General features: G+C 43.8%; 1 protein-coding gene across 1 annotated transcript in view; it reads left to right on the forward strand.

Annotated features, from left to right (window-relative positions):
- LOC121858397 (mucin-2-like) overlaps nucleotides 1-15,479 on the forward strand; it is a 45,715-nt gene extending 30,236 nt beyond the window's left edge. Inside the window, exon 5 of the mRNA XM_042354842.1 lies at nucleotides 15,324-15,479. Within this exon, the coding sequence (XP_042210776.1) occupies nucleotides 15,324-15,479 (156 nt within the window). The remainder of the gene's footprint in view (nucleotides 1-15,323) is intronic.
- The last annotated feature ends 5,068 nt before the right edge of the window (nucleotides 15,480-20,547 follow it).

Consider the following 20,547-nt stretch of genomic DNA (forward strand, 5'->3'; position numbering starts at 1 on the left):
TACCAGGTCCCACCACTTTTTGATGTCCTCCACTTTTCCTGCTCCTGTAAGGTCATCAGCATATGCCACTTGTTTGACCCCAGTTGTTTCAAATTTTATTTCTTGTTGGAGCACTGATAGGCCAATTGCATACATTGCCATTGCAAACTACTACTACTACTACTACTACTACTACTACTACTACTAATACTAATACTAATAATAATAATAATAATAATAATAATAATAATAATAATAATAATAATAATAATAATAATAATAATAACAAATAATAATAATATTAATAATAAAAATAATAAATAATAATAACAGCTGCGGACTCTAGGTAAGTGGATCATCACAATACAATACCAGTCAATAGTAGAAGGTACAGTAAGTACTATGGTAGAAAACAAGGAAGAATGTGGTAGACGATAGTGAAGGATTGTGGGAAGGTGATAAATGGACAAAGACTAAAGCAGAGTAACGAACAGACAATGACAGCACCAAAACACACCATAACAGAGGGAGTTAATGATCACATTGACACACAGTTACGGTAGAAACTCGAGGCTCTATAGGATTAGTCCCGTCGACGGAAGGGAGTCCAGGAGGAGAAAAACTGTATAAGCGTCTGAGTTTTTTTTTAACTTTTGGAAGATATATATATACTGTATATCCACTCCCATCCTCTTGCTCCCACTCCCTATCAAACGACCACCAATATCAAGTTTTATGCAGCAGTTTCTTGACCGAATGTTTAGATGATTGGATGTATATTTTAAGATGGTAGTCTCTGGGTTGAGGTCCAGCCTTGGGAGTTGATATCAGGGGTGGAGGGAGAATGATTTAAAAAAATGCAAACCTCGTGGCTAATTGGTAATGATTATTAAAGTAAGATACACCATGTGCCGAGACGCTCTGGCTCCGTGTCTCTCAGGGTAAGTGGGCTCCATCTGCTATGAGCTGTTGAAGCGGCAGTGTAGCGGAGAACAGGTCTGTAGCTACCACCTAAAGCGTCCTCCTGTGGCCCTAGATATAGCTGAGGTCGTCATCATCAGCCCAGACCCACACAGTCTCCTCTACACCCACATGCTTGTGAACTCCCAAAAGGCCAAAGCAGTAATTAAACCCACACCCAGATACACTCCCGCAGCCATTATTAAAGAATCCCTGGTGACTGTAAGAGTTCGCCGAGGAGTGGCGCCTCACCCAGCCCTGGCAAGATGATGCAAACTGGTAACTGTGTTGGTGGAGTTTGTGTTGCCCCTTCCCCCACACACACACTCCTGTAAGGGCGAACCTCCGTCCCTGACAACCATTAAGAAAAACTCCCTCAATTCCTTTCCTTCCACTGTCGTATTCTTACACACGACCTTTACCCCCCCACTGGTTGCAGTTTGCAGCGTCAACGATCAGCGCTTCCCTCTCCACCACTACCAAGGGTCCAAGATTCACCTGGTCACCACAGCACAGGGTAACACGGTGTCCTCTCCCCTACACCGTCATTTAAACACACGCGTCATATAACACATTACTCTCATTCTTCCCTCGTCTCCCCTCCGCTTAATGCTCTCCATTACATTTTTTTTACGATACACCGAACCCGATCACCTCATCTACAAACTGCCCTCACCCTCACCACCACACACTGTTCTCACCTTCACCACCACCACACACACTGCTCTCACCACCTCCGCCACACACTTTTCTCACCCTCACCACCACCACCACATACTACTCTCACCACCACCACTACACACCACACTCCCCATCACCACCACACACTACGTTCAGCTGCTATAAGAATTTGTAGTCTTTTCCTCTTAAAATGAGTTTTATGGTAATGGTATTGGAACTGAGAGCATCTGCCGCTGCCATCATGTACTCTATGATATGAGTCGGTTTTAGCGAGTGGAAGGTGAGGTAACGAGCGCCGCGTCCTCTAGTGGAGAGAACTGTAACTTGGATCAGCTACTAGAGAACCACCTAGCACCTAGCTCTCGTTAGGTCTTCGGTGATATATAATAGTATAATCTCACGACATACAACTGACACTCCAACAGCTAAACAAGGTACGTGAAGGAACTCACCAGAGGGTCGTGGTCACCCGGGTCAGTGACCGGTCAGGAAGCCGAGGCTTCAACTCCATCGGCTGGAGTATCTGACCACCAGAACCCACCAATGAGAGAGCAAGAAGACTATAGCCCAACAATGAGAGAGCCAGAACACCATAACCCACCAATGAGAGAATCATAGCACTAGAATCCACCATTGAGAGACAGAGCACTGGAACCCACCAATGAGAGAGACAGGGCACTAGAATCCATCAATGAGAGAAATAGAGAGAACTAGAACCCACCAATGAGAGACACAGAACACTAGATCCCACCAATGAGAGACACAGAGCACTAGAACCCACCAATGAGAGAGATAGAGAGCACTAGAACCCACCAATGAGAGAGACAGAACACGAGATCCCACCAATGAGAGAGATAGAGAGCACTAGAATCCACCAATGATTAAGACAGAGAGCACTAGAACCCACCAATGAGAGAGATAGAGAACATTAGAACCCAGCATTGAGAGAGACAGGGCACTAGAACCCATCAATGAGAGAGATAGAGAACATTAGAACCCACCAATGAGAGAGACAGGGCTCTAGAACCCACCAATGAGAGAGACAGTCCACTAGAAACCCACCAAATAGAGAGACAGGGCTCTAGAACCCACCAATGAGAGAGATAGAGAGCAATAGAACCCACCAAATAGAGAGACAGGGCTCTAGAACCAACCAATGAGAGAGATAGAAAGCACTAGAACCCACCAATTAGAGAGACAGGGCTCTAGAACCCACCAATGAGAGAGATAGAAAGCACTAGAACCCACCAAATAGAGAGACAGTGCACTAGAACTCACCAATGGGAGAGAGAGCACTGGAACATACCAATGAGAGAGACAGGGCTCTAGAACCCACCAATGAGAGAGATAGAGAGCACTAGATCCCCACCAAATAGAGAGACAGGGCTCTAGAATCCACCAATGAGAGAGATAGAAAGCACTAGAACCCACCAAATAGAGAGACAGTGCACTAGAACCCACCAATGAGAAAGATAGAGAGCACTAGAACCCACCAATGAAAACCCAAGCTTGGCGAGGCTCCAGGAAGCGCCTTATATTCCGACTCTTACTATTCCATCCTGGCAAAGGTGTGTGTGAAGGAAGGTGTAGTGTAAGGTAGGTAGGGTGCAGTGTAAGGTAGGTGGATGTAGTGTAAGGTAGGTAGGGTGCAGTGTAGTACAGTGTAAGATAGGTAGGGTGTAGTGTAAGGTAGGTAGGTAGGTAAGGGGTAGTGTTGTGTAAGGTAGGTAGGGTGTAGTGTAGTATAGTGTAAGGTAGGTAGGGTGTAGTGTAAGTTAGGTAAGTAGGGTGTAGTGTAGTGTAAGGTAGGTAGGTAAGGTGTAGTGTAAAGTAGGTAGGGTGTAGTGTAAGGTAGGTAGGTAGGGTGTAGTTTAGTGAAAGGTAGGTAGGTTGGGTGTAGTGGAGTGTAAGGTAGGTAGGTGTAGTGTAGTGTAAGGTTGGTAGGTGTAGTGTTAGGTAGGTAGGTAGGGTGAAGTGTAAGGTAGGTAGGTAGGTGTGTAGTGTAAGGTAGATAGGTAAGGTGTAGTGTAAGGTAGGTAGGTAAGGTGTAGTGTAAGGTAGGTAGGTAGGTGTAGTGTAAGGTAGGTAGGTAAGGTGTAATGAAGTGTAAGGTAGATAGGTAGGTTGTAGAGGAAGGTAGGTAAGGTGAGGTGAGGTAAGGTAAGGTAAGGTAAGGTAAGGTTACGTAGTGTAAGATAGGTTAGGTAAGGTAAGGTAGGTTAGGTTAGGTTAGGTAAGATTGATAAGGTAAGGTAGGTAGGGTGTAGGGTAAAGTAGTTAAGAGTGTAGGGTAAGGTAGTTTGAGTATAGGGGGGGGGGAGAAGGAGGGCATCATTTACACACCCAGACAATATAACTTCTCACATACAGACACGGTCCCCTAAACCAACTTGCACCTGCTATGGATACGACACAATAAAAAATAAAGTAATAAAAACCGTCACCGCATTTTGTTTTTATTTTGTTTTTCGAGCGGTGGGAGAAGGAACGAGGACTAACTTTGGGGACTAGAATTTCCATCGATAAAAAGAGTCTCATCACAAGTTGGGGAGTTTAGGGAGGAGGGAGAGGGGAGTTTAGGGAGGAGTGGGGTAGGATTGTTCTCTGGGGGTGTTCCTTCCTCCTATCTCCCCATCCTTCCCTTCACTGTTGCTCGCCCATCAAGCAGGGAAAAAGAGGCTGGAGCAGTAAGGCAGATCGGAGGGGGAACGAGAGGGAGGGTTTCAGTGCCCCTTCAAAATGTCTCAACAAAGTGCTGGCTATGCAAGGTATAAGAATCCTTCACACAAAACCCAGCTAGTGTTACAATGTTGAAGACGGTGAGGCGACGAGGGTAAGAAGGTGGGAGAGAAGGCAGGAGGGAGGGAAGGACGGAGGAGAGAGGGAGGGTGGATGGCGTGAGGGAGGGAAGGACGGAGGAGGAGAGAAGGAGGGTGGATGGCGTGAGGGAGGGAAGGTAGAAGAATTGATGAAGATAAAGAAGAGAGGACAGGAGGTAGACTGAGACAGAGTGAGATTATGGTTTAAGAAGCAGGAGAGAAGACTATAAGAATGTCACAAAAACATTATCTGGCAACCCCTAGTTCTCCATGTTTTATACAGGTGTTGATCAAGTCGTCGCCTGTCTCAGACTGAACCGAAAAAAGCCGCCATTATGACTTTCCCGGAAACTTGTGACCTGTCAACATCCAGGACTCAGAAAGGCTCCAGAAACACTCATAATTGTTAGGAGAATCATGGTGCGTGGAGACTCATTATTTAACGGCAATAGGGGTACTTAACCGCATGTGATTTTGAAAAGAAATATTTTATTTTATATTAATTTCGATTTTTAAACCTATTAAACTTCTTTTCTTATTTATGTCATATCATAGTTTTAACTTACGACTTTCCTCATTGCCAGAGGTAAGGTTCCGTGCGGCTGTCCGCGATTTTAGTCCTAGAGTGTACAGTACATCCCCCTGTCCATAATACCTCTTTTTATTCCCCATCCCCCTTATTATTCCACATTATCTCTCCAGATTACTCTGTTCCTCTTATTCCTTAGTCCCTCTCTTCCACCTTCACCCCCACTCCTCACAATCCCTCTCCTCGTCCTTCATCCCCATTCCTCACAGTCTTGGTGTTTTGTCTTGTTCTCCATTTCCCCGGAGTTGAGGTGTCATCACAGCGGGACTAAATCATGGACAGTAACCCGGCTGCCCCATAAAGAGCGGCCTCGTCATAAATCCAATCCAGGATGAACAGGGAACGACCAGTGCGACCTGCTGCCAGCCTCCTACATTCCAACTACCAGGAGGAGCAGCATAAATCCCTCGCCTGGCTCCTCGCCAAACACCAGTTTTATCTGATGGAGACAAACGCTTCCATTCACACCATTTTTGTGGCGCGTCAGCGATGTTGTTGTTGTGTTTTTGTTTTATTAGACTCTCATTCAGTGACTGTAGCCTCATAGTCAATATCTGCAACGGTTGTCGGCTTTGGGGCCGATGCTCTCGTTCCCCTGAGGCAGAGCAAAGCCGACCGAAGGAGAGAGAAGGACAGTCGACATCTCATCCAGGATGTAACATAACTTCTGGGCTGCTGCTTCTGTTTGGATTTCACCTCCGCGAGTCTGGCGTAGAAGCATCGTGCACTTGGTCCCATCTCACCAGAAGTTGTGAACACCAGAGGAGTGAAGTTGCCTTGATCAACGTTTTGAATTCTCTCCCCATATGCCCTTCTCTTGTCGTTCTCGTTCCTCCTGTGTGCAGCATCGAGAGCTAAGTTACGGTGACATGCAGCCATGGGATCAAAAATCATGTCGAAGAAGGCTCGCTGTCCCCGTGTCCAGAATCCTCGAGCACTTACGTCAACACGGGCTTCATTGGATGTGTTTGAAGTCCTATGTTGGAAAATCTCACCATCCAATGGAAGGAGGGTCGGTTCAACCCTGACATCACGGCAGATTTCCTTCAACATATTTGCTGTGAGATCCCTTACTTCGTCATGCCTCATGCTTATGAAGCCCCCTTTCTTGCACACCATGGCGTGATCAACGTCATAGGAAGAGCCAAACACGCATTGGGATGGCAAACCTTCTACTGGCCTACCGAACCTTAGAGCATTGGCTACTGCTAATACTACTACTCCCCCTTTTTGCACTTTACTCCCACTACTTTTCAGTTTATTTTGAACAGAGTTCAAAACCTGAAACAATTAAATATCATTCGAATCAAGTTTCCAAAAAGGAATATTACTGAAATAACACTCGAGACTCACTTCATAACTGATGAACAAAGTGTATCTGTACAAACATTTTATAAAAATATGCGAGTCAACAGGGCAAATATTAATAACATGGGTAATATTACAATATACTGTATACATGGTAACATTATCGAAAACGGAAAGCCGTATTGTTAGAAGCTGTTTGAGAGATTCATGGGTTCGAATACCGTAAGGCACCCATTTTCATACTTAAGGTTGATTGTATGTTAGTGATATGTCTGTGTAGTACCTGCGAGTCTGTCGAAGTAATCTGATGGAATATCGATTTATTATGAGATAGCGTCTAAGGTTATGACGCAGTGGTATAATGCAAAATATTGTCTATATATTATGAACTTCCGTGGAAGTAAAGTACAAAAAGGGGTGGTAGAAGTAGTAGTAGTAGTACTGTAGTGTGAGAGAATTCAGAAAGTCGATCAAGAAAGCTTCACTCCTCTGGTGTTCACAACCTCTGGCGGGATGGAACCAAGTGCAAGATGCTTCTACGCCAGACTCGCGGAGGTGTTATCTGAACGGAAGCAGCGGCCAAGAAGTTATGTTACAGCCTGGTTGAGATGTCGACTGTCCTTCTCTATGCTTACGTCTGCATTACTTTGCCTTAGGGGAACGAGAGCATCGGCCCCAAAGCCGACAACAGTCGCAGATATCGACTTTGAGGCAACAGTCACTGAATGCCGTATAGATCTGCGGCACAACTAACTCAACACAGCCAGGGTAGCTACTTATGTATTAGGATAGTTAAATTTAAGGTAATATCTCCCTATAAGTTCATTATAACGAAATGGTCACTATAACTACATGTTCGCTCTAACTAGCTACATGTTCACTATAACTACATGTTCACTGTAACTAACCACATGTTCACTATATCAGCACGTGGTGATGGTGGATGACGTGATGGTGGATGACGTGATGGTGGATGACGTGATGGTGGATGACGTGATGGTGGATGACGTGGTGATGGTGGATGACATGGTGATGGCAGACGCAGATAATCAGTAAGATCCTCAACAATCACCACCACCAACATACTACCTCGCCTCAATTTCAGTTCATCCTGGGATTTAGTGTTAGACCGAGGGAGTAAAACACAAACTGAGGAAGTAATAATGTTTTTCCTGGAGAATAAATTACAAGCTGTCGTCAGGTACAGTTCATGGAAGGTCATCATCACATTACATGTCCAGGGCAGGTAAAGGAAACTATTAGGGGTATAATTACTATATAATGAACCTGTCATTAAGGAACCAGCAGGTGTGTGGAGGTGACGGCTCATTATACCAACTGATGTATTACGACGCTGGAACATAACACCAAGATACTATTAAATGTGCGGTGGCGGAGTGATTACCGTGTTTCAAAGGCTGTCCACTGGTTCGGTTCCAGATTCGAATCACTTTTGAGAAAATAATGTTTGGTTGGTATTCACTGTGAACTAATACAGCTAGCAAAATCAAATCCATCGCCCACGTCCTTTGTGTAGTAATTATGTGAAGATAAGACCATGTTGATCACTTTACCCTATACATATGACATATCTCACAACATACGACATTCATCACCACAATATCCTCCACAACTACCTACACCACCACCCCAACAACAACAATCACCTACAGCACCACAACAAAAACCGCCCACACTACCACCAACACAATCACCTAAACCACCAACACAACAAGAACCACCTACACCACCACATCACCAATCACCTACGCAACAACTACTATCACCTACACCACAACGACAACAACAATCACCTACACCACCACAACAACAACAATCACCTACACCACCACCACAACAACTATCACCTACACCACCATCAAACAACAATCACCTACACCAACACAACAACAACAATCACCTACATCACCACAATAACAACAATCACCTACACCACCACAACAATCATCTACATCACCACAACAACAACAATCACCTACAACACCACAACAACAGCAATCACCTACACCACCACCACAAAAATCACCTAAATCACTACAACAGCAATAACCACCTACATCACCACAACAACAATCACCCAAATCACTACAACAACAACAACCACCTACATCACCACAACAATCACCCGCACCACCACCACAGCAATCACCTACACCACCACAACAATCACCCGCACCACCACCACAGCAATCACCTACACCACCACAACAACAATCATCTACACTACCTACACTACCACAACAACCGCCTACACCACCACCACAACAACCGCCTACACCACCACCACAACAATCACCCACATCATCACAACAACAACAATAACCTACTTCACCACCACAACAACAATCACCTACATCACCACAACAATCACATACACCACCACAACAACAATCACCTACACCACCGCAACAATCACCTACACCAATTCCACAACAATCATCCAAATCACTACAACAACAACAATCACCCAAATCACCACAACAACAACCACCACCTACATCACCACCACAACAACAATCATCTACATCACAATAACAACTCCCCAGAACACGTTAACCAAAAAATGTAACAATTTGTTAACTTTGGGCTAAATAAACTATGAACTGTGAACTCCAGTGCACAATTGTGTTTTCTAACAAATAAACCAGGAATTTTCCTCATCCACGGCTACAGACAAAACCCAACACTTTTTTGGCCGCTGTTAAGTTAATTGGTTTCAACAAAATCGTCGCAGAGATAAAGTTTTTGGGAATATTTGTTTCCCGTCAGCAGCTCCGAAAAAAAACATGGGATTCGGTTCTTTGATTTTAATATATTCTCCCCAGGTGTCTCATTAACAGGTGTTAACATATTCAATGCGTGTCAAATGCATGGCAGGATTTACCGTAAAAAGGCATCGTTATTAAAAGGAATCAATTTTAAAGTATTTTCTATTATTATCACTATTAATAATAATAATGTTAATAATAATAAGAATTATTATTATTATTATTATTATTATTATTACTAAGCTCCGCCTTAGTACACCCTGGTTCACAGTTGGTACGGAGAAGACTGAGGCAACAGTGAGTGAGGCATCATGGTGATCGAGGCAACATAGTGAGAGTTAGGCATTAATATGAGAGAAGAATCAGTAACTCAGGTGAGAGCAACATAACACCAACGTCACATCTACGTCACACACCTTCCTTAAGAAACACATCACTAATGTTAACAGCAAGATGGCCGTCTCAAAATCTTATACTGTAAGTTGAACAAACATGCAGCATCTCACAGCGAATTGCTCAACACCTTCTCTCTTTTTGTAGGTAAACTATCAGCCAATCCATCAATCAAGGCGCCATCCTCGCGTCTCAAAGTTGACGACCACAGCATTTTCAGGCTGTATTTGCCAGCCCTCCCACATTATGTACAGTATATCTCTGGTGACCGCAACATTAGAATTAGTTACCCATACTCTGCCTTCCCTTGGCTCCCTACTCTCGGTTTACCAATAAATATCTCGACCATTATCCCCTCATCCGTAATTTATGGCAAAAGTGTTTGTTTTCTTATTCCATACACTATATACTGTATATCTTGTATTTGTTTCGTTACTCTAACCAACCTACCTGAGTCTTCATTTGTTTCTCCAGTTATACGACGAATAGAAACTGACACACACACAAAGGTTTTCTTCAAGGAGCCGTGTATCGTTGTAAGTCTTAATTGCGAATAAAAACTGTAAAGAATATATGAAAATATAACTAGTTACAGGCCACACTAACGTCTGTAGGGAACAGTTCCTCTGGTGTATCTTAATGCCTAACACAAGGCCACAACTCGTCTTGGCACCTACACGTCACTCAAGGCCACAACTCGTCTTGGCACCTACACGTCACTCAAGGCCACAACTCGTCTTGGCACCTACACGTCACTCAAGGCCACAACTCGTCTTGGCACCTACACGTCACTCAAGGCCACAACTCGTCTTGGCACCTACACGTCACTCACCCTTTATACCAGTTGTACTGTACCAAGTAGCAGGAAATTATGCAGGAAACTGTTGAACGAGTTGATTAAATGAACTTATAATTACAGATAACTTTTAATTACACACAACTCATGACCACATACACAATACACACAGACCGACCTCTACTGTATAGCTCACTCACCCGGTCAGGGGAATAAAAAGAAATTATTAGAACACAACTCGAGGTCGATCACTGAAGCTCCTCTTCTAAACCCCAAATTCCGACTTTAATCTGTTAAACCATTAATCTGAGTTAAATCCCTGTGAATAATAATCATGGAGGAGGTTGCTAACGCCTAAAGACAATTTACTTCATAGGAAGAATATTAAAGTCTTTAAAAAATAATTTCTTACATCTGCTTACCTTTCCCAAGGCTGGCGGGTCACGTGCCTGCGGGGCGTCACGTAATTGGCGGGCGTGCCTGGAAAGTCTGATCCGCTTAACCAATCACATGAAAGCTCTCGCCAAGAAACTAGCGGGGAACTTTTTTGCACAAACAGAGCGTCGAAGACTTTAGTTATTTGGTGGTGAAGTCGGGCTAGGGTGCTTGTGCTGCCTCGCTCTCTCACCACCAACTCGATATAAAGTTTATATTTATACGCAGAATATATTACCAGGGTGTATTTATATTTTATGGCGTTACTGTCTGGGGAGGAGCGGGCGTGTTCAGAGTGACCGATTTGGGGTAAAATTTGCACACTAAAACTATAATGTAAATTTAGGTGGAAATCTAAACAATAACAAACTTTTAACAATAGCTCATGGAAAATAAAACTCATTTCGCTATACAAAAAATGGTAAATTTGTTGGAATACTTAATAAGAGACCGCTGTTGAAATCAGTGTGGAAGAATATGGCAAGACTTTGAAACACTGCTTATAACTACGAGTATTGTGTGTACGATGACTTAACTCCTTCAGTACGATGACTTAACTCCTTCAGTACGATGACTTAACTCCTTCAGTACGATGACTTAACTCCTTCAGTACGATGACTTAACTCCTTCAGTACGATGACTTAACTCCTTCAGTACGATGACTTAACTCCTTCAGTACGATGACTTAACCCCTTCAGTACGATGACTTAACTCCTTCAGTACGATGACTTAACTCCTTCAGTACGATGACTTAACTCCTTCAGTACGATGACTTAACTCCTTCAGTACGATGACTTAACTCCTTCAGTACGATGACTTAACCCTTTCAGTACGATGACTTAACTCCTTCAGTACGATGACTTAACTCCTTCAGTACGATGACTTAACTCCTTCAGTACGATGACTTAACTCCTTCAGTACGATGACTTAACTCCTTCAGTACGATGACTTAACTCCTTCAGTACGATGACTTAACCCCTTCAGTACGATGACTTAACTCCTTCAGTACGATGACTTAACCCTTCAGTACGATGACTTAACCCTTCAGTACGATGACTTAACCCTTCAGTACGATGACTTAACTCCTTCAGTACGATGACTTAACCCTTCAGTACGATGACAGTACTGATTCAACGAGTACGATGACACTTAACGAGTACGACTGACCCCTTCTACGATGACTTAGTACGACGTACGATGACTTAACAGTACGATGACTTAACAGTTTGTACGATGACTTAACCCCTGACTTAGTACGATTAACCCCTTCAGTACGATGACTTAACTCCTTCTACGATGACTTAACCCCTTCAGTACGATGACTTAACCCCTTCAGTACGATGACTTAACCCCTTCAGTACGATGACTTAACCCCTTCAGTACGATGACTTAACTCCTTCAGTACGATGACTTAACCCCAGTACATGACTTAACCCCTTCAGTACGATGACTTAACTCCTTCAGTACGATGACTTAACCCCTTCAGTACGATGAGTTTAACCCCTTCAGTACGATGATTTAACCCCTTCAGCACCATGACTTAACCCCTTCAGTACGATGACTTAACCCCTTCAGTACGATGACTTAACTCCTTCAGTACGATGACTTAACTCCTTCAGTACGATGACTTAACCCCTTCAGTACGATGACTTAACTCCTTCAGTACGATGACTTAACCCCTTCAGTACGATTAGTTAGTGTGGGAGTTTCAAATACTAGCGGTGATGGACTAGTTTAATCTATACTTCACCTCTACCATATTACTTCTCTTGGTCGTGTCCTCTTGTGTTCCATGTGGTGTGTCGTCCATGAACTTGTGTTGCTGACAGGTACCATATGTGTTGCCATAAAACACCAGTAACAGGGAACAGATTCTCAAACATTCGTAAGGTTTTTTTTTTCTTCGCAACACAAGATATAAGTTTACACATAACAGGTTGACTTGAACTCAATAACACACAAAACAAATCAGAAAGGGAAAGATCACTAAAACGAGGAAATGGATAACAAAATGAGAGGGGGAGGGGGTGTTGAAAGAGGAAGGTGGTGGGCGAGAGAGGGTGATGGGGGCTAAGAGGAGGGGGTGGGGCTAAGCTGTGGGGGAGGTGGTTGTGGTAAGCGGGTAGTGGGAGAGAGAGGTGGTGGGAGATAAATATAGGTAGTGGAGGAGAGGTGTGTGGAGGAGGAGTGGAGGAGGAGTGGTGGTGGGTAAGCGGGTGGTGGAGGGGACGGGGGTAAGACTAAGAGGACCCAGGAAAGAACAAAAGACCACAAGGCTTTTAAAAGGACCAGGAAACAATAATAACCTTCTCGATCAATATTTACAACAGCTTCGGGGAAAGGAGAGGGGAGGGAAGGGAGAGGGGGAGAGGGGGAAGAGGGGAGATGGCAGTAAATTCTCCTCCCCCTCCCCTTCTACCCAACTCCTCATCCTTCCTTCCTTCCCCCTCCCCTCACCTCTTCAGCTTCCACTCCCCTTCCCCCACTCCCACGCCTCTCTTCCCTCTCTTCCCTCTCTTCCATCCTTAGAAACTCATGTAAGATCAAGAACGTAATAGTTTACGGAAAAAGACCTTATTTTGCGATAAACAATCTCGTAGCGCAATAAATATTCTGGACGTTCAAGACACACACACTACGTTAAACGAATATTTACGATACAACAAGAATTTTGGACTGGTAATACAAGAGTTTGGGCATACAGTACACCTTTTGGACGAGCAGTAAACATTTTGAACGAGCAGTAAACATTTTGGACGTACAGTGAACATTTTGAACGACCAGTAAACATTTTAGAGATGTAGTAAACAAAAGCCTATAGCCGCCACAACATGGTCCCTTCTACCAGGTAACCAACAACCAAGATGGTCAACACAACGCAACATGACCACTCCCATCCTGCAACCAAGAAAACCAACACAACATGGCCACTTCCACCCAACATCCAAGATGGCCAGCACAACATGGCCACTCCGGACAACTTTAAGAATTTCCGGTTCTTCAGTCAGACACGGTGCACGATTTTCTTCTCGAATAATTCTTGTGTGGAAATAATATTGAGTGAACAAGTAGGTGACGCTGGGACAGATGAAAACGGCAATGAAGGGAAGGGGATTGTAAGGAAAGGAAAAGAGAGGGAATGAGGAGAGTGGAAGAGAGGATATAGTGGAAAAGGAGAGTGGGAAAGAGGGAAGGAATAGTGGGAGGAAAGAGGGGAGTTATTTGGGAGGACTGGAAGGGGGGAGGAGATTTTAAGGAGTATGGGGCGAAGGGGAATTGTGAGAGGTGGGAGGGGAAAGGGGGTTGTGGGAGAGCGAGGAAGGGAGGTTGCAGAGGAGGGGGAAAGGTTGTTGGAGGAGAGGGGGGCTTTTAGGGGAGGAAAAGGGAAGTTATGGGAAGTAGGAGGGGAAGAGGGTTGTGGGGGTGGGAGATGTGATAAGAAACGAGGTTGTGGAAAAGACATTGAAAGGTGGTAGGAATTAAACTTCAGTTCACACACACACACACACACACACACACACACAGACAAACACACGAGGGTCACAGATTCACCAACGTGTTACAAATTCGTCCACCAAGCCGGGGTCTTTCGGTGTGGTTTTTGCCGGGTCGCCTTGGTGAAGTTTGGGGGGTCGGAGTGGGTCCGTCCGTCCGTCCGTCCAGGCGGAAACTTTCCTGCCAAATCTGCCGATCCAAGGACGGAAATGGCGCCGGGTCACTTTTCCTTGTTGAGTTTTATATAGGAAAGGAGATATGCTGCAGTTAACGATGTGTGTTCGAGGAAGAGAAAGAAAGACAGAACGATAAAGCAGATAAGAAGTTCTGGGAAACATTATTCAAGGGCCCGTTCACACCAAGGCCGGAATGGACATAATCTGAAGCAAAATGTCCGAACGAGTGAGTCAAGTTAACAACACATATCTCGCACTATATTCAAATTTATCCTAAAGGGAAGACAGTTTGCCTCTCACTGGAAAGACAGCGAGTCGTGTAACAGGTATTGACTAAGCTGAGGAAATCGTAACACCCACCGCAGTGTCACATATCGTCTGTCTCCGGACAATTTGCGCCAAAATATGTCTGGTTCCGACTTTGGTGTGAACGGGCCCTTGGGCAGATTTAAGCCAAGTTACCACAGAAAAATGGCGCAATAAGAAATTTAATCTTCACCAAGAAGGATTTCGAAGACGCGGATGACGACTAACAACTGCGGGGCACAATCAACCTTGTCTACCTCTTGCACGGAGGTGTGTGTGTGTGTGTGTATTTGATGGGTCGATACTCGGAGCCAGAGAAGTTGGTTGGTGTGATTCAGAACCTCTCACCTGTGCAAGATCATCACTTATAGAGCCACAGGTAATGATTTAAGATAATTTTAAGAGCTTAGTCTGTCTTTAGTGATGGTGCTCTATCACTTAACCTGTGGCTAACACAACCACCACTAGACTAAAGTTTTGTCGCCATAAATTTTTCTTTTATAGCGAGACCTTTTCAGTAAACATTTCAAACGACCTTTGATATTTTTCTGGAGGGAATATTTTTTAGTGTTGTTCTCTTAACGTATCGTCTTTAAGCTGAACCTCAGAGCAGATTTGCAGAGAAGTGATCGTCTTTCCTACGTCTCAGTGACTAGACGAGCCAGGTCACCGATGCACGAGGATGATCTTAAAGCCAACTGTCGACGTATACCTCCGAGGGTTAAAATGAGCAACGAAGGAGAAAATCAGTAGAGTGATAATGATTAACGAGGATGGAAATGAGTAACGAGGATGGAAATGAGTAACGAGGATGGAAATGAGTAACGAGGGTGAAAATGAGTAACAAGAAAGAAAAATTATTAGAGGGTAAAAATAAACACCAACTTACACTCACACAGTACAAGTCACTCGACCTAAAATACCTGTTCATTATATCAATACTTCAGGCAATATACTCGTGTGTAAGTGATGCTTCTAGCTTAGAATATAAAACATGGACTAATTTAACACTAACATAATATGACACTATATTTAGGTGTGAGTCAAAACAAACGTTAACCATTCTATTATAACCCTAATTAATATTTTCATTCACTGTCACATACACTTCCCCTCCCCCCCCAAAGCACCTTCACTCTGACGTGCCTAATCTTCACCCTCGTTCATTTTCATATGCATCATATTCACTCTCATGACATCATTTTCACTCTTTATGTCACTTTCACTCTCTTCAGTCCACCATCACCTGCCTCACCCTCACTTCCCTCACCAATAATTCACAGTCTAACAAACCATCCCTTCCACTCCCTTCCTCCACCCCCACCCCCCTATCCCCCACCCGGACCGTAGCTCCAGTCTGGTCTGAAAAATGATAACGAATCTTGACGTCCCATCACTCAAGATATTGGGGAAAGGGGTGGCGGGGGAAAGGGGTGGCGGGGCAAAGGGGTGGCTGGGGTAAAGGGGTGGCTGGGGGAAGGTAAAGTGGTGAAGGGGGAGGGTTGGCAGAGGGAGGGGGTGTTGGGGGGAAGGTAAAGTGGTGGAGGGGGAGGGTTGGCAGAGGGAAGGGGTGGTGGGGGGGGGAAGGGATGTTAGGGGAAGGTAAAGTGGTGACGGGGGAGGGTTGGAGTGGAGGGGGTAGGAGAGTGTTGGAGGGGTAGAGGGGAACTGCTGGAGGGGTTTGAAAAGGGGACATGAAGGTTGGAGAGGGAGACAGGGTCATAAGGGTCACACTCTAACTGCAGCTGAAGTCCCAAGAACCAAGGTGCCAAAAGCGTCCCACAGGCAATATAGGTATTCCAAAACCACAACTGCCTTGAACTAGGAACCTTCCCTCCTAATGTCCTATCGACCAAGGATCCCCGAATCTCAGTGATCACCTCCCTAGACACCAACGCCTGAGATAAAGGACATTGTTAACACCCTCAGGATTAAAGTCTGATTTAACTCGTAATGATATATCTGAAAAATAACATGAAACCTTCGATCACTTTTTTATAATCGATTTGTAAAGTTTTCGTTGTGCCCAGGTGCCTGATGACGTAACAAGAGGAATTACCGCCGGCTAATGGCCTTAATGAAGTCATGTGTCTATCAGTTGACTGTCGTGTATAAATAATTGACTTCATTTTAACAATACATGGTCACTCCAGCTCAGGACGCCCACAGAACATAGAGCCACAGTCAGCAATCCAAAACAATTTATGATACTGTTTTTGTATTTCATCAACAGTACAAATACGAGATGCATGGAGACGGGAGGACATTTGAACAGATATAAAAAAATATCTTCAATAAAACAGAGATAATCTTAACATATGTATATAAAGTTGTTGTAGTTGTTGTTGTTGTTGTTGTTGTTTCCATCAATATGTATCGATAATTAGTTTGGGCAGTTAATGAAAATGTTCATGAAATAGCTAATTATCATTATTAAAAAGGAAAATAATTGTCAACAATATATTTCAGTATTAAAGAATCAAATGACTGATCATACAAACCTTTTGAATGTTAATTTCACGGGTTCGTTCATCAGTGATTACAACAAGCACAGCATCAATCACTGCTTTGTTACTCCATCTCGATTATCACTAGGATTGGCTGTCGACCATCACTCATCCGTCCTTCTGTCCAGCCATAAATATTTCTCACAATTATTTCTTGTCAAAAACTACAATATTAATGAAACCATCCAGGACATTTCTTACTGTGGTCTTCTTCATAAATAAATTCATCTCCAAAAACATAAAACATTTAAAGATCACCAAGACAATAACATCCCGAGTAATGTTTCTTTGGTGGTTTCTTTCTAAATTTGTGTCTGACGTCAGCTGTTCCTTGCTATGACTTACGACTACTGTTTGTGATGTCACACCTGAGGCCAGCATTTGAGACCCGAAGTGAGGATTTTGGTCCAAGAACGCTATAAAATGGGCATTGAAGGCTGTGTGGTCCTGGAGGCTGTGTGGTCCTGGAGGCTGTGTCGTCCTAGAGGTTGTGTGGTCCTGGAGGCTGTGTGGTCCTCGAGGCCGTGTGGTCCTGGAGGCTATGTGGTCCTAGAGGTTGTGGTGTCCTGGAGGCTATGTGGTCCAGGAGGCCGTGTGGACCTGGAAGCCGTGTGGTCCTGGAGGCCGTGTGGTCCTGGAGGCTGTGGTCCAGGTGGACCTGGAAGCCGTGTGGTCCTGGAGGCTGTGTGTGTGAGGCTGTGTGGTCCTGGAGGCCGTGTGGTCCTGGAAGCTGTGTGGTCCTGGAGGCTGTCCTGGAAGCCGTGTGGTCCTGGAGGCTGTGGTCCTGGAGGCTGTGTGGTCCTGGAGGCTGTGTGGTCCTGGAGGCCGTGTGGTCCTGGAGGCCGTGTGGTCCTGAAGGCCCTGGAGTGTGTGGTCCTGGAGGCCGTGTGGTCCTGGAGGCTGTGTGGACCTGGAGGCCGTGTGGTCCTGGAGGCCATGTGGTCCTGGAGGCTGTGTGGACCTGGAGGCTGTGTGGACCTGGAGGCTGGCCAACAATGAAGCTCCAGGTATGATATATTCAGCCTCCTGTTTAGCTCTTGTCTCGTTTATATCTTGGATTTTATCAGAGTTAGCGAGGGAGAGTGGGAAGGAGAGGAGGGGAAGGAAAGGAAAGGGAGATCAGAAGGGAGGGAGAGAAAGGGGTAGAAGGAAGAAGGATGAAGGAGACGATAAAGCGTACAGGAAAGAGAGTTGGAGCATGACAGATGAAAGGGAAATGAAAGATAGAGTGAGAGAAAGATGGGAAGAGAACTGGAAAGGGCAGACGGGAAATGATAGATGAGGTAGTTAGCTATTCTATACATACCGATACTATTTTTTATTTTAAGAAAAATATACTGGGTTTTTTTTAACAAATATAAATACAGAGAAAAATTGCTACATATGAAGGAATTATCAGTTTTGTTTATTTTTATTCTTCCAATATTAGATACGACGTTATATATTATTTACGCCATAAACACACTTTTTGGAAGGTTGTCTGGAGTGCTGAAGTGTGCTGTGGTAGACTATGTTATTCTTATAGACTTTGCTTTCACTCACCACTACTCTCTCTCTCGTTCTCCCTCAACACCCAGCACCATTCCCACTCTTGAAACAGACCTATGTTCCCATCTGCTCGTTCACCAACAATATTCACCAGTACTTCACTCATATTTACTCACCATCCCAAACACTTACCTACCACTACACCCATTAGCTATCTCACTCACCCACGCACCATTTCACACACACACACGTGCTACCCCATACACAACTCACTCACTCACTCACTACACCCACCAACGACACACACACACATACACTCTCTCTCCTCAGCGTGTTTGTAGTGTATCAAACACAACAACACTTTGCAATAGACGGCTCAAATCTACATACACATTCAGACTCGACAAATTAAACTGCAACAGTGGATTGTTTACACTACTTTGAACCCTTTGTTTCGAAACAGGTTCGCTCGTCATCAAGTAATCACCACTCACTTACTGTATAAAGACTGAGCTGTTAACACACTCCTTTACACTTTGATCTGACAGGATATACTAGTATGGAAAGGCTCGCTGTTCACTCCACAGGACCTGGCAGTTCTTTGTTACTGATATCCTCAACACCATACAATGTAAGAATGATTTACGAAGGGTTAATTTCCTTTAATTTAACCCGTGTGTGTTTCTTAAAGGTACAATGACTTTAACCCCTTGAGTACGAGGATTTAATTCCCTTAATGATTTATCCCCCTCAAGAATAATTATTTAACTAGGAAAGGGACCGAGTCGTCGTACTATAGTGGTTAACATATCTTATTCACTTGTGTTAATTTAATGAGCTCACGGGGAATGGCATTGTACTCAAGGGATTGACTCATTGTATACACGAGATTAGCATCGTACTGGAGGAGGATATAATATTGACTCCAGTATATCTTGACATAAAGTACAATATAATTTCACCATGACAACACACAAATTCTATTTTCTAACATTAAATTCCTTAAAACTCATCGAAACTTGAAAACTCTTTTGCCTTAAACAACAGCGCTTCGAATTTTATGGTGGGCGCCAGGCGGGAAAGAATTTAAAAGCAAGGATATTTTTACACCACCAGAGTGATATGTAATCCTGAACTCTGGAGAACAAAACCGATTGATTTATTACCTTTTAGTAAGATGAGTATGAGGTTGGTTTAAAAATCACATTATTAACTCAATCGGTCTATTTGTGGCCCGTCATTCGTCAGCTTTTTATCAATATCAAGAAAAATATCCGAGTTCGGTTTCTCTAATGATGGTTTATGGAAACAATAATGAGGAAAAAACTAGATCCAAGGAAAACAATACAACAATGAATTTTTGTATACTAGATAAGTGGTAAACCGATACACCATAACATCAAAGGATAAATAAAAAAATAATAATAAAAATCCCAACCATCATCATTTGGCTGCGCTGATTAACTATCATAGTCACCTGATCACCCTTTTTTATTAATTCCTAATTGACTGTACACTCGTCAATCTGTCCATCTTTCTGACATCAATTTAAGTACAGAGTTTTTATAATGAACTTTAACATACCTGTTCCCTATGGCTCACTATACTCGCTAAAAATGGGACACCACCAATCACTTCTTCTGAAATCTTGTCTACTCGGTGTTTAGTTTTTCTTCCGTTTCCCGTATGTTTGTTAGCGACAGACACACTCCAAAATCAATTTCCGAAACATAATTTTTTTCCCTTTTTTTATCAGTTTCATTTCGTTCGTCTTGTCACTGCCAGACATACGACCAGCCACATATAGGCATACGACCAACCCCACA

This window comes from Homarus americanus, unplaced genomic scaffold (assembly GCF_018991925.1).
Source record: "Homarus americanus isolate GMGI-L3 unplaced genomic scaffold, GMGI_Hamer_2.0 scaffold57980, whole genome shotgun sequence".
In the NCBI taxonomy this organism is placed as follows: Eukaryota; Metazoa; Arthropoda; class Malacostraca; order Decapoda; family Nephropidae; genus Homarus; species Homarus americanus.